This window comes from Nematolebias whitei, chromosome 20 (genome assembly GCF_014905685.2).
Source record: "Nematolebias whitei isolate Nwh7 chromosome 20, NemWhi1, whole genome shotgun sequence".
In the NCBI taxonomy this organism is placed as follows: Eukaryota; Metazoa; Chordata; class Actinopteri; order Cyprinodontiformes; family Rivulidae; genus Nematolebias; species Nematolebias whitei.
The window spans coordinates 24,369,787-24,382,131 of record NC_056517.1 but is presented as its reverse complement, the minus strand read 5'-3'; the positions used below and the strand labels follow the sequence as shown (position 1 = coordinate 24,382,131).

The following is a 12,345-nucleotide window of genomic DNA, read 5'->3' as shown; positions in this document are numbered from 1 at the left end:
GTTTATCTATGAATCGATCTAATCTGGTTACAAATAATTTCTCTAATATTTTTGAAAATAGTGACAACAACTTTTAAGTTATGTGAAAACCTTTTTCCATGTGAGTAGTACAATACCTTTTCTCACTTTGTTTCTGAGAGAATGATGAGCTAAAACGTGAGTTCCTGTCTGCAATAGGTTGATTTAAAGTCAAACCTGAGAGCCAGTGCTGCATTAATGTCTGGCAGCACAGACCACCAGTGGAGTCCTGAATGATGGACACTAAGATACTCATCTTAAAGGCTTCAGAGGAGGTTCAGTGATGGAAGTTCCTCGTTTTAGCATTGGGGCTTCTGTGTCGAGTTTCTATGCATAGATCTACAAAACCAGAAAAGCATTTCTCCTTGTCTTGTTCTGACTTTTGTCTCATTTAATCTATTACTTTATTTATTTACCATAAATAGGAAAAAAAATCAAACTGCCTCTGTAAGCCATCTTAAAGTTTACGTTGTGACTGACAGTTTTGGCAGGTCTCATCCCGTCTCAGCACCTTCTCTCTCTCTTCTTTGCTCCTGTTAAGTTCTCGATCTCTGTTGCTCCCATGGAGGCTCCGCTGCAGGCCGAGTGCGGGTCTCCCTTAAAGCCCACGAGCTTCGGGTTGAGTCAGCCCACCAAACCTCTGAGTCCCACTCTGAACACAGACCATGATGAAGACCAGTGCTCCCCAAATGAGATGTCCACCATCGACAGTTGTGGTTCCACAACAGCATCATCGTTTACTCCTGAAGAGGAAGAGGAGTGCTTGGTGGACTCGCAGCCAATGTGCTTTAAAGAAAACCCTTTCTTAGTGGCTAATCGCAAAGGGAGGGGTCGTCCTTCTGGAGAGCAGATCCTGTCGGGACCTCCGGTGGGCTACGGCCGGCAGGGGAAGCTGCAGCCCTGGTTGTTCAACAAGGCAAGATGCCTGAGTGGAGCTCGGAGGCAGCATGTTGTTCTGCTGTGTTTCACTCACTGGATCCTTAAAGTGTGAAGAGAAATTCAGTCTTTTAATAGACATGTGAATGTGAATTAACAAGTGTTGCCTGTGAAAATTAAACCCCTCGCTCCTTCTCAAATTAGACATTGGTGTCAGTTCTGTGCATTAATCCTGTTTAACAAGGTGGTGCATGGTTTTGCTGTGAGCACAGCTTGTGGCATCTCTTAAGGCGTTCAGGGGCCTCGGCAGTCCATATCGAGTAGAATGGCTGACTCAGCAGCTTCAAGGAAGATCACAAGTAGCCATGAAAGAATGCAGACTGTGAGGTGCACAGAAAAATGCATGGTTATCAGCAGGTTTTATTTTTGCTTGTCCAATTACTAAGAAATAATTCACATGACTGTCCTGTATGTTTGAGTTCCTTGCATTGAAGCCATGGCAGGTCTTTAAGACAGCAGTTGAAATGTTTTTGTTTTTCTACTCTAGGTGCCTTCTTCCGACTACACCAGGACGGACAGTCCGATCAGAGATGCACCTTACTCTCCAACTATCCAGCCGGTGAGCTGCTCCAACACCCAGCCACTCTCCAGTAACCACTACCTGCCATCACAACATCTTTTAATTTACTTTATCCTTCTCCCATGAGTCACTTCTAGCTCTTTAGAGGAGGTATTTCACAGCTGACCCTCTTGACCTTCCTTCCCACCCTTAGCCCAGCCACCACTCCTCCAACAGCTCCCTGTGTGCAGGCAGGGAGACCCGCTTTGTAAGTGGGTTTGTGGCCATCTTTGCAGATGAGACTGCTGCCCTGAGCTCTGAACAGCATGTGAATGCTTCACGATGCCAAGCTGATTACTGATGCTTTGCTTTGTGCATTAATTTGTGAGGGACTGCCCCTAAACTCTGCTGACCAGCTATGGCTTCATTTCTCAAAGAATACCAGGAACATCGTCAGCTCATAGGATCATAGATGCACTTGCACACAGAATGTCACAAAGGACAATTAAATGAGCTCCAGATTAACCCTGGTGTTTTGTTTGAGAAGATTTTATGCAGCTTTCCATCATACTAAAAAAAGACTTTTAATAAAAATGTAGATACAGTTTGCACAGTTGGTTGAATTTAACATAGATGTTGCTGACGTGTGCATTTTTACATCAGAGTCATAGAATTTACCATTTAATTTAGTTTGAATGTTTTTTTTTCTGCAGGCAAACGTTCATTTCACCTCCACTCCCACTGTCAAGGACAACACGTCACCATCAGTGAGTGTCTACGAAGCTCTGAGGAAACATTATGTATGTTACAGAACAGAAGAGGAAACTAAATAAACTATAGAAATTGCATTTCCTGCGAAAATGCAGTGTGAATGCTTATTGCTGAAGAACTTGCTGAAAAACAGCTGAAATTAGCTTAAAAACCATGCTGAAATGGAACAAGCCTAAGTTAGTAGAAGAAAGCAGAAGGAACACAGATGTGCTGAATTAGGTTTAAAGAAGCAGAAATTAGCACTAAACATTGGAAATTAGCTAAAAATAAAGAGCTGAAATGTGCAAAACATAGCTGTAAAGTAGCTGAAAAGGCAGAAAGAAGCTTTAGCATAAACTACCAGAAGGAAGCGTAAGGAACTGAAATGAACTAAAAAAAAAAAAAAAGGTGGAATTATTAGGCTGAAAGGAGCAGAAAGTACAAAAAAATGAAATTATCTGGAAAAAAAAGCTTAAATTAGCGCGCACACAAAAAACTGCTGAAAAGTAGCTAAAACAGCAGAAAGAAGCTTAAATTACCCAAATGAAATTGAGAGAGCACATTTTTGCTGAATTAGGCTGAAAACGGTTGAAATTAGCTAAAAAAAAAAAAAATGGAACTGGCCGAAAAAGGTAAAATGAGCATAAACAATGTAAATAGTAGCTAAAACGGCAAAAAAAAAAAAGTAAGAAAAAAGCTGAAACTTGTAGAAACAAACTGAAAGGAGCATAACGAGCTGATATTAGCAGAAAGAAGTTAGAAGAAGCACAAAAATGTTGTAGTTAGCAGAATACAGCAGAAAGAAGTACAAAAGTGCTGAAAAATCATCTGAAAGTAGCTGGAAAAAAGTTTAAATTTGCACAAGGACACTGAAAGAAGCTGAACCAGAGACAAAGGTTGTAAACAGATCTAAAGACTTGAAGGATGTAAAATGAGCTCAATTCATTTTCTATGAGGAAAAATAGGAGAAAAGGCCAAATATTTCAAAAAGCTAAAGTTGCTCCAATACCAAAAGTCATAGCACCCTTCTTCTGAAAGTGCTCAACGTTTTGATATAAGATTTGTTGAAATAACACAAAAGTTATGGAACGAAAAAGATGTTGAAAAACGTACAGAAGAAAAATGGATCACAACAGTGTGAATGCTTCATAAACATTTAGACAATTACCGTAATTACTGGACTATTGATCGCACCTGAATATAAGCCACGCCCACTAAATTTAAAAAGGAAAAAAAATTGGACATAAATAGGCCACGCTTGTATAAAAGCCGCGGGTGTCCACGTTGTAACATGAGCTATTTACACAGAAAGATTTTTTAAACTTTGAATTAAATACATACCAGTAACATACACAAATACGTACAGTAAAGGATTTTTCTGAACAGTGTCTGTAGCACAGCTGGTTAAACTGAGTTTATTGCAGCTCATAGGATTGACAAAGTATTTTGGATAAAAGACGAAACATTTCAACAACATAAATCTGTCCAGAGGACCTGATCACTCTGATAGATTTATTTATACAGGTAGTCTCATTGAGTCACGAGGACCCACCCCTATTGGGCAGCTATGTGAGCGCCCAGATATGACGAGGCTAAATGTTTGGCAGTACGAAGCTCGTTAGCTCGCCAAAAAAAAAGCCATAAATTAGCCGCAGCATTGTATAATCAGGGGTGTTCAAAGTGTGTGAAAAAAGTAGCGGCTTATAGTCCGGAAATTACAGTAATTGACCTGTTAGGACATGCTTAGGTCTTTATGGGTCAACCTCAACCATCATTTGATGGATATGTTGTCATGACTCCCAACAAATATATTTAATCTAAAACTGACATTAAATGATTCTGGATTAAGTCCTAAATAAGTTTTTTCAGAACACGTGTGTGTGTGCATTATACCTCATTATTAAATAATTTCTGCTCCAACTCATTTTAGCCATCAACTCCATTTATTTTCAGTTTTCATTCACTTTAAAGTTCAGCATCTGAGGAGTCTTTCTTGAGAAAATGGTTTGCTTTCTTTCCAGACACGACCTGGTGCCATCCAGCCAATTGGCCGAGCGAAGCCCAGCACCTCCCCCGTCACTCCGGAGGGCCGTAGTCCTAACCCCTTTCAGCATGGCCCCTCCCCATTCAACTCCCAGACCTCTGTAAGACCCCTCACCACCACGTAGGGCTGGTCCTTAAAAACTCTGCTGTCTGCTGAGGCGGCGCACCCAAAAACAAAAAAGAACGTGTATTATTGTGTTTGAATGGACCGAGCAGCCAGGTCTGTTCAGGTGTATCTGTTTACCCTCAGACACACCTGGAGGTCATATGTCAGAACTCCACTGGTACTGAGCTCAGAGCTGAATCAACCATACCTGAAAAAGATTTCAGATTTCTCAAACGTCACTAATTTATTCTTGTGGCAAGCAGTAAAATTGAATGTAGAAAAAATATTTTTAACTCCTCACCACCTGATTGTTTCACAGAGGTGTTAAAACAGGAACAACAATCTGCTCTGCCTGTCCAAGCCCTACTGTCTTGTCTTTCTCTGCATTCCTCCTCCTCTCACATTAAACCACCTGCTGCTCACCTGTTCTCCTCCAGTCCTCTTAAACTGTGCAGGGTTTTTTTTTCATTGTCTACCTTCTGCTCCATGTCTGTTTGTTCTCCCCTGCCTCCTTTACCATATGGACTCACTTTCCATGACTCCTCCCACTCCCTGCAGCCTCGCGCCCCCTCCCCCTTATCGCCCGACGAGTTTCCATTGAATGTCAAGCAGGCATACAAGGCGTTTGCCGCCGTGCCTCGTTCACTGGCTGTGCTGGAGCCACCGCAGGTAGGACGTGCTGACTGCACTGAGCGGGTCACGACACAAGCATGCTGTGTTGACTGGTTCATCTGGCTCCGCCCCCTTCCACCTGTCCAAAGCAGGCTGACCTAAGTCGAACCTGTGTTGTCATGGGGGTTCTGTGACGTGCTGTGACATGTGGAATGTGCTCATTGTTGGTTTTTGTGCTTCATTTCCATCACCTGTCATACTGGTGTTGAATTCTGATCCATTTGTGTGGCTCATGCACTAATATTTGATCCTATATTTACTCTTTATTACCGTATTTTCTGCCGTACATGTCGCACCGCCTTATAAGTCGCATCAGTCCATATATGTCTAATAAAGTGGGAAAAAAAGCATAAATATGTCGCTTCGTCATATACATTGCATCTATTATGCATCACTGCTGACAACCTGGAAACGTGGGTCGTGTTGTGCCAAAAATCGATTGGCTGCCATATGGCGGCCGCGGGAGCGTGCACGGGAAGACTTGAACAAGAATTTAACAAAATTAACATTTAAAAACAATTATTTGTTTGCTTGAAATTATACCATACCATACCAGTTTATTTATAGAGCACTTAAAACAGCAACAAGGCATATAAAATAAAAATATAGATACAAATAGCAGTGGATAATAACTAATTTATAGCAAAGATGTGTCTCAGTCGAACTTTTACTTAATAAATGCATTTTGCCAGGGCGGCGCAGCGAAATGAAGCAGGTTTGATGTTTGCTCCAGGCATAATCCTGGAGCTGGACAAAGGTGGGATGCTATGGCAAGCCGATTGTGTCATTAATAGCCACTTTTACCTATTACATGACACAACGCCATGCTATACTACTCGAGTGCCATCTAGTGGCTGAAAATGGTAGTGTTCAATATTTTCCATGTTTGAATGATGAAAATGGTCATAGCCAAAAATTGGATTATAAATATGGGGAAAAAACATAAATAAGTAGCTTCAGCGTATACGTCGCCAGGTATACAAATTAGGCAAAAAGGTGTGACTTATAGGCTGGAAAATACGGTATACTCCAGCTGCTAATCAGCCTGTTCATTGTCTTTTTCTCTTTTCGTCACCATCAATCATTTCTGCTCTGCCAACAGGACTTATATGCTGGGAGGAACAATATCCACCCAAAGCAACCTTCTCCAGAGGTGAGTAAACATTACTGTTTATTACTGTTTAATTCCATAATATTGGCGTAAACTGATGTTTATAGTTTTATTTCACCCTTGGATTTTTAAAAAGCCTGGTTTGCAGTTACTTTACACATCAATATAAACTTTAACTTTTATTAATCTTCAAGTTAAATGTGCTGCTTTATTGGGTCCATTTAGGAGCTGAACACAGATTCTGTTGCTGTCTAAATGCACTCATGTGCTCTACTGATGTATTTGGCCTTTTTAGCTTGAGATGAACGACGAGGTGTTTGTTAATAAAAGTGCTGGTCAGGATCTGACCAGTAAGGTCTCGCCCCGGTCCTCCCTCTCATCTGATCGGCGGGAGTATATGAGCCTGGCAGCAGTGCCTCGCCTCTCCAGGCTGTCCTTGGACCTGCAGGTATCCACCGCCTTCACCTCGACTAAACCAGCCTTGTTCTTCGTTGAGGCTGTGGGGTGCTTGGCTTGAGCGGTGGTGGCTTCTCTGCTCCCAGAAACTAAAATAATAAAATACTCCTGTCAGTAATGGGACTGTCAGTGTTCGCTGATGTGACATCAGTGAAATGGGGCTGGGTGTTTCCTCTTGGTCTGATGCTTCTGTCCTTCAGCATCACTGGCTGTACAACAACACAACTGTTTGTAGCTGTGTTAGTAGGAATGCTGCAGGAGTTCATTAATTATCTGTCCCTGTAACTCCACAGAGCCCTTCTCCCGGTGGCAAGGGCAGTCCAGAACAGCGCTCGTTCAGGGACAGGCAGAAATACTTTGAGATCGACGTGAAGCAGCAGACGCCAGAGAAACCAAAACCCAGGGTCTCCCTGGTCGGAGAGGACGACCTCAAGAAAATGAGGGAGGAGGAAGGTTTGTTTTTTACTGCTGTTTCAAAAAATCAATAGAAACATGACAACTTGGTTGATCTTTAAATTTTTTTCCAGAGCGTAAGTTTGAGCTGCGGGCACGGGAGTACCTGATGGATGAAGATGAAGACGATGAGGAAGAAGACCTGGCTAAGCAGGTGGCGCAGATGAAGGCTACAGGAAAAGTCTTGTTGGATGGAGTAGAGTACAATGTGGAGCCAGTGTCTGCCCCGTCGCAGCACTGCTCCACACCTCCAAACTACAACATCCCATCCAGCTATGGTGAAAGCTCAGGGTAAGAACTGAAATATTTCACATTTTGGTTTATCTTTACGACTTGGCTTCATTATTTCCTGTGCGCAGAACTTCCTCTGTGGACGGTAAAGAAGACGCCCAAAGGAATTCACTGGAGGACAGTTTCAGGCACGACCAGAGGCCTAACTCTATGACTGGGTAATTATAATTAACAGAACCCGTTTCACAGATCTGTGAACTAGAGAATGACACAGGAGTGGATTTTCACTCCTGTCCCAATCCTGGTCCAGAGTAAAAAAAATTAATCCTGTCCTGTCCCACTCCTGGTAACATGACTCCCACTCCTGTCCTGCTCCTGTTTTTCATTTAATTTTTAGGAAATACATTGAATTTGATCTGATCTTCTACCCATTCCTGTTTAAATTACTTTGTGTTGTGCATTTTTATTTCAAAAGATATGGCAACAGGAACAGTTCATCTGTGGTGAAATAGAGACATTTATTTCCTTAATCCAAACAAAAACCTTCACTAAATGTCATAAAACAAATAATACATGGCCTGTTGTCCATATAATTTTTCTACGGAGGATCAGCGGTTGAGTCCTTGTTTCTGGCTCTTTTGAAGGTCAGTTACAGTAAAAACAAAAAATCAAAACCAGTACATGGGTCACACCATGTCTATCTTACATGAAAGAACCCAAACATAACAAGTTGCATTTTACTAATTTATTGAGCAATTGTTTCCTTTAAACAGTGACATTACTGTCATGTTTTAAATTGTTTAAATAAACAAACCAAAAAAAAGAAAAAAATAATGTACCAAGCAAGAGAACAAATAAAAATGTTTAAAGGCATTATTATACATTGGACGACGTCCTCAAGAAGTTCAGTCTATGTGGTCGAGGTAACGAGCTCGTTTGGGTGAAGCATGATGTCGTGCATCTTACCAGACTTCAGAGCATCATTTACACACTGGATCATTGCAGGTCTGGTGTTCCACCTCATCACTCCACAGCTGGACCAGTCCAGAGCCTTGTGTAACCTAAAAGTGAAAGAAGACAGTGCACGAGTCAAAATAGGGTTACCGTGACTACAAATTACAATCTGTTGGCCTTTCTTTTGGAAAAAAATATTTGATCAAAAACAAGATTTACAATTGAAATTAAGTCAAGAAAATGTGACATTTGCAAATATAAATTACACAAGCTCAATTTTTCTTTATTTATTTCACTTATATTTTATAATTATTTAATCAGCCTCACCAGGCAGAGATTACAAGATGTTATGTATCTTACCTGCTCTTTTGAATTGTGTGACAAGGGTCTTTGTGTCCAAAGCTGTTTAACAGCTTGCTTCCAGAGCTAACAGCTTCCTGTGTTAGGTAGAAACATTAAATTAAATTAAAGACAAACAAAAAGCTTAGTGCTACTTCTTGTGCCATGCTTTCTAAAACAGTTGTTGAATAAAGGATTTACTTATGTAGGTAAACATAGATGTTTTTAAACCTGTTAAAATACACCAGAATGCAGGAAATAGCAGCTACTTTATTTAAAAAGTTATGGTGGAGGACCCACAGACCTCACACCAATATGTCCCCCCTACAATAACAGTTATTATAATGTGTAACCAGCCTTTCATATTAGAACTGGGATATTTTTACCGGAGAATGCGTGCACTTTAACCAGGAAGAGTTCGTTTTTTTGGGGGTTTTTTTTACATTACAAACAGCAACAGATAATGAAGATTTTAACCTAAAAACCCACATAACAAAGCAGAGCATAATTTTTAAATTAAAAGGGACATGGTGGAGAAAAATGTGCTGTTTGAGTCTGTTCATTTACAAAGTCCAACTCCCCGCAGCTCCTCACAGCTGAGACTAAAGTTTAAAGCAGCACAGCACCAACACAACTCATGAAGTTCAGGGTTATTTGACACTTTCCTGCCTGTTCTGTGAGTTTAATAGACAGACAGTTACTTCTTACCTTGCTTTGCAAACTATTTTCAGTTACTCGGTACCGCTTCGCTCGCTGCTCCTCTCCCTCTCGGAGAAAAGCTACGGCTCGAACACTTGACTCCTGGGAAATGTAGTCCTTTTGACTTGTGTTAAAGTGAAGGCTTACTGAAAGAAAACTACAAAATAGTTGCGCCCGTGTTTTATTTTTTTGTTGTTTGTTTGTTTCATTTTCATTTTGGGTTATTGGTCGGTTCCCGCTCCTGTCTGCTCCCGTTAGCTTTCAGTCCGGTCACGTGAGTTATAATGATGTTGACTCCGGTTCCACTGGAATCCGGCCGGAATCACGTGACCGGCGGTACTCCCGAAAAAATGTCATCCTCTACTGTGAACGTCTACGTTCCGTCACTCACACGTCATTGTTTTTTATGTCTCATCAGTCTGATCTCGGCTCACCCCGAAGAGTTGTCCGCCCCCATCCGCACGGCCAAGGCAGAACGAAGACAACAAGAGAGACTTCGCATGCAGAGTCCTGAGCTGGCTGTGGCCCCCGACAAGGACCTGTCCCCTGCAGAGAAACGAGCTCTGGAAGCGGAGAAGAGGGCCATGTGGAGGGCAGCACGGTAACTGCACCAGAGTTTCACACTTTACAACAAACTCATTTAAAAAAAATTTTAAAAGCCACGTGTGACATTTTGTACATTTGTGATGACAAACTCAACGTTTAGAAACTTTTTATTTGCTGCTGCATTGAGGTTTAGAAATGATAAATATAGAGCAGAGGGTTGTGGATCCTTTGTTTCAAATGTCTTCAGTCGTACGGTTATTTGATGTGAAGAACTATTGTGTGTTGTGTGTTCACCCTAATGTCCTGTCTTCAACTGATTTATTATTAGTGTTTTACTTTCCATTCTTGGGTTTTCTTCTCTTTTTCTGTTCATGCCAATTTTCCCTCTTCCCATCCTTCGTTCATCCTGGAATACTCTTCATCCCACTCCCTCTTCCTCCCCCTTTCATCCTCTTCATCCGTTCTCTGTGGCCTCGTGGGGCCCAGGCCTTATGGCCTCGAGGAGGATGTTAGACAGTATGAGCAGGACCTGGCAAAGAGGCTCTACCAGGCCAGAGTGAGGGCCGCTCAGGGCGCAGCTGCACCCCCCCAGCCCCATTCTTCCTCCTCTGCCTCCGCCTCTGCAACCTCCCAGCTCAGGTCTGCTCCTTGGCCCCAGCCAGGCCAGACGCACGGCATTATGGGGTGGGCTGGGGCGCTTTGGGGTATTTTGCTAGAAGCCAAATTCAGAAAGCTCCAAGCAAGCAGAGCAACACTAACGGTGCCTTCACTGCCTTCCTAGTTTTGTTTGGCTGCACGTCTTTAGACATTTTCATTTCTAGCTGCTTTTGGCTTCAGCCTCTCTCTCCTGTCTTGTCCTCCCCCTGCAGCACTTTTCTTTATTTGTGCCTTGCTATTCTCAGTTTTTTTTATACTAACACTACGCCCGCAGTAAGTTTGCAAGCTACTGTGAGTTAAGGGTAAACCTTAACCATCCTTTTCCTGGACTGCCCCCTTTTACTCTTTGTTTTTTTTTTAATTTTCAACAAAATAAGATTGTATGAGCAATCCAGGACAAGGAGCACCTGAAGTTAGCAGCGATTCTGCTAAAGTGAGGCTGCTTTATATTTCCGAGGCATTTTTCTGATCGGTTTTGTTTGTTTGTTTCCCGTGTAGGATGAAGTCTCTGGAACAAGACGCACTGAAAGCTCAGATGGTCATTGCCAAGTCTCGAGACGGAAAGAAACGTGGGACGTTAGACCAGCTGACGGAGTCGCCCTCGCCTGCTCCAACACCTTCTCCTACTCCAGTGGAAGGTAAGTCATTTTTATTTACACCCAGCTGGATTATGAAGAAATGTTAAACCATCTTACTTGAGCACGTTTTGTCTCTTTGGCAGAGCTCAGTCCTCGAGCACTAACCTCACCGGGCAGGCTGGTAAGCACTTTACATTTTACACCTGCTCCTTAAGTTGTGTCTTAACACATGATGATTTTTCTTCCTTCCACTTCACAACTTCTCAGGATGAACTCCTCTCAGAGTTTGTTTACATGTGGAGAGCTTGTATCGTAAACTATACCAACCTTAGCTTTAATATAGACATTATGATTTAAGGAGCTTTCTTTAAAAATAAAATGAGTAGGGGTTTTTGTAGAAGGTGGCAACGGATCATCTGCTAAAACACACACAGCGCCATGAATCCACCGTCCTGCTTTAAAATCAACGAGCTGACAACACATTGCTCACCTCACGCCTAAGCTGGCTCACCCATTAGCCTGTTCTGCCTTCCACCCTTTATTTTCCCATTTTCCTCCTCCTCTCTGTACACCGCCCCACCCTCCTGATTCCTCCATCCTTGTTCTCATCCTCACCCTCTGCTCATTCCTGTTTGCTATCCTTCTAGTCCCTGTCATCAAAGAAGTTTGACTACCGACAGTTTGCCGCCATTCCTTCTTCCAAACCCGTATACGACATCCAGGTATTGGCTGCATGCTGAGCTCTGGGGGCTCTGGCCGCCTCCTCCCTCCCCCTGGCTTTCCCTGCTGCCTCTCCCCTCTAGTTTCTGTTGATCGCGGCATCGTGACGCTGCTGTCGGGGTTAAGGCTCAGAGATGAGCTGAGCTGCCTGGTGTCGGTGTGCCACACTAACCTGAACTGACATGAATACTTTTAATGACGGCTTCCCAAGATAAATATTCAATATAAACATCTTTATCAGTAACCATTCACCTCTGTTTCAACTAACTGAGTCTCAGACACACCTGCTGCAAAGATACAATGTTTTGATTTCACTAACAAGAATCAGTTCTGATCACAGATTCTGGCTCACTCTCACTCCACTTCCATCTTTTCTTTTTTTTCGTGCATGGGTCAAGCAGAAGAACTTCCATCATATTTCTCATTTTCTGGCTCTTGGAACGTTGATTTCCTTTTCCCTTCATCTGTGTAATAACTGTTTTTTTAGCTCCTTTGTGGAGAAAGAGACAGGAGGGGAAGCAGGGGGATCCTGGGCTTGTTGGACCTGCAGTGAACATGGTTTTAAAGCGGTCGTAAT

General features: G+C 42.4%; 1 protein-coding gene across 1 annotated transcript in view; it reads left to right on the top strand.

Moving 5' to 3' along the window:
• scrib (scribble planar cell polarity protein) overlaps window positions 1-11,770 on the top strand; it is a gene marked incomplete at its 3' end in the record, with an annotated part of 72,422 nt that extends 60,652 nt beyond the window's left edge. Inside the window, 16 exon segments of the mRNA XM_037694122.1 lie at window positions 560-934; window positions 1,442-1,513; window positions 1,668-1,721; window positions 2,167-2,220; window positions 4,225-4,347; window positions 4,911-5,021; window positions 6,127-6,177; window positions 6,431-6,583; window positions 6,885-7,044; window positions 7,119-7,335; window positions 7,404-7,493; window positions 9,686-9,868; window positions 10,300-10,452; window positions 10,969-11,108; window positions 11,192-11,229; window positions 11,696-11,770. Of these exon segments, the coding sequence (XP_037550050.1) occupies window positions 560-934; window positions 1,442-1,513; window positions 1,668-1,721; window positions 2,167-2,220; window positions 4,225-4,347; window positions 4,911-5,021; window positions 6,127-6,177; window positions 6,431-6,583; window positions 6,885-7,044; window positions 7,119-7,335; window positions 7,404-7,493; window positions 9,686-9,868; window positions 10,300-10,452; window positions 10,969-11,108; window positions 11,192-11,229; window positions 11,696-11,770 (2,049 nt within the window).
• Window positions 11,771-12,345: the final 575 nt, after the last annotated feature.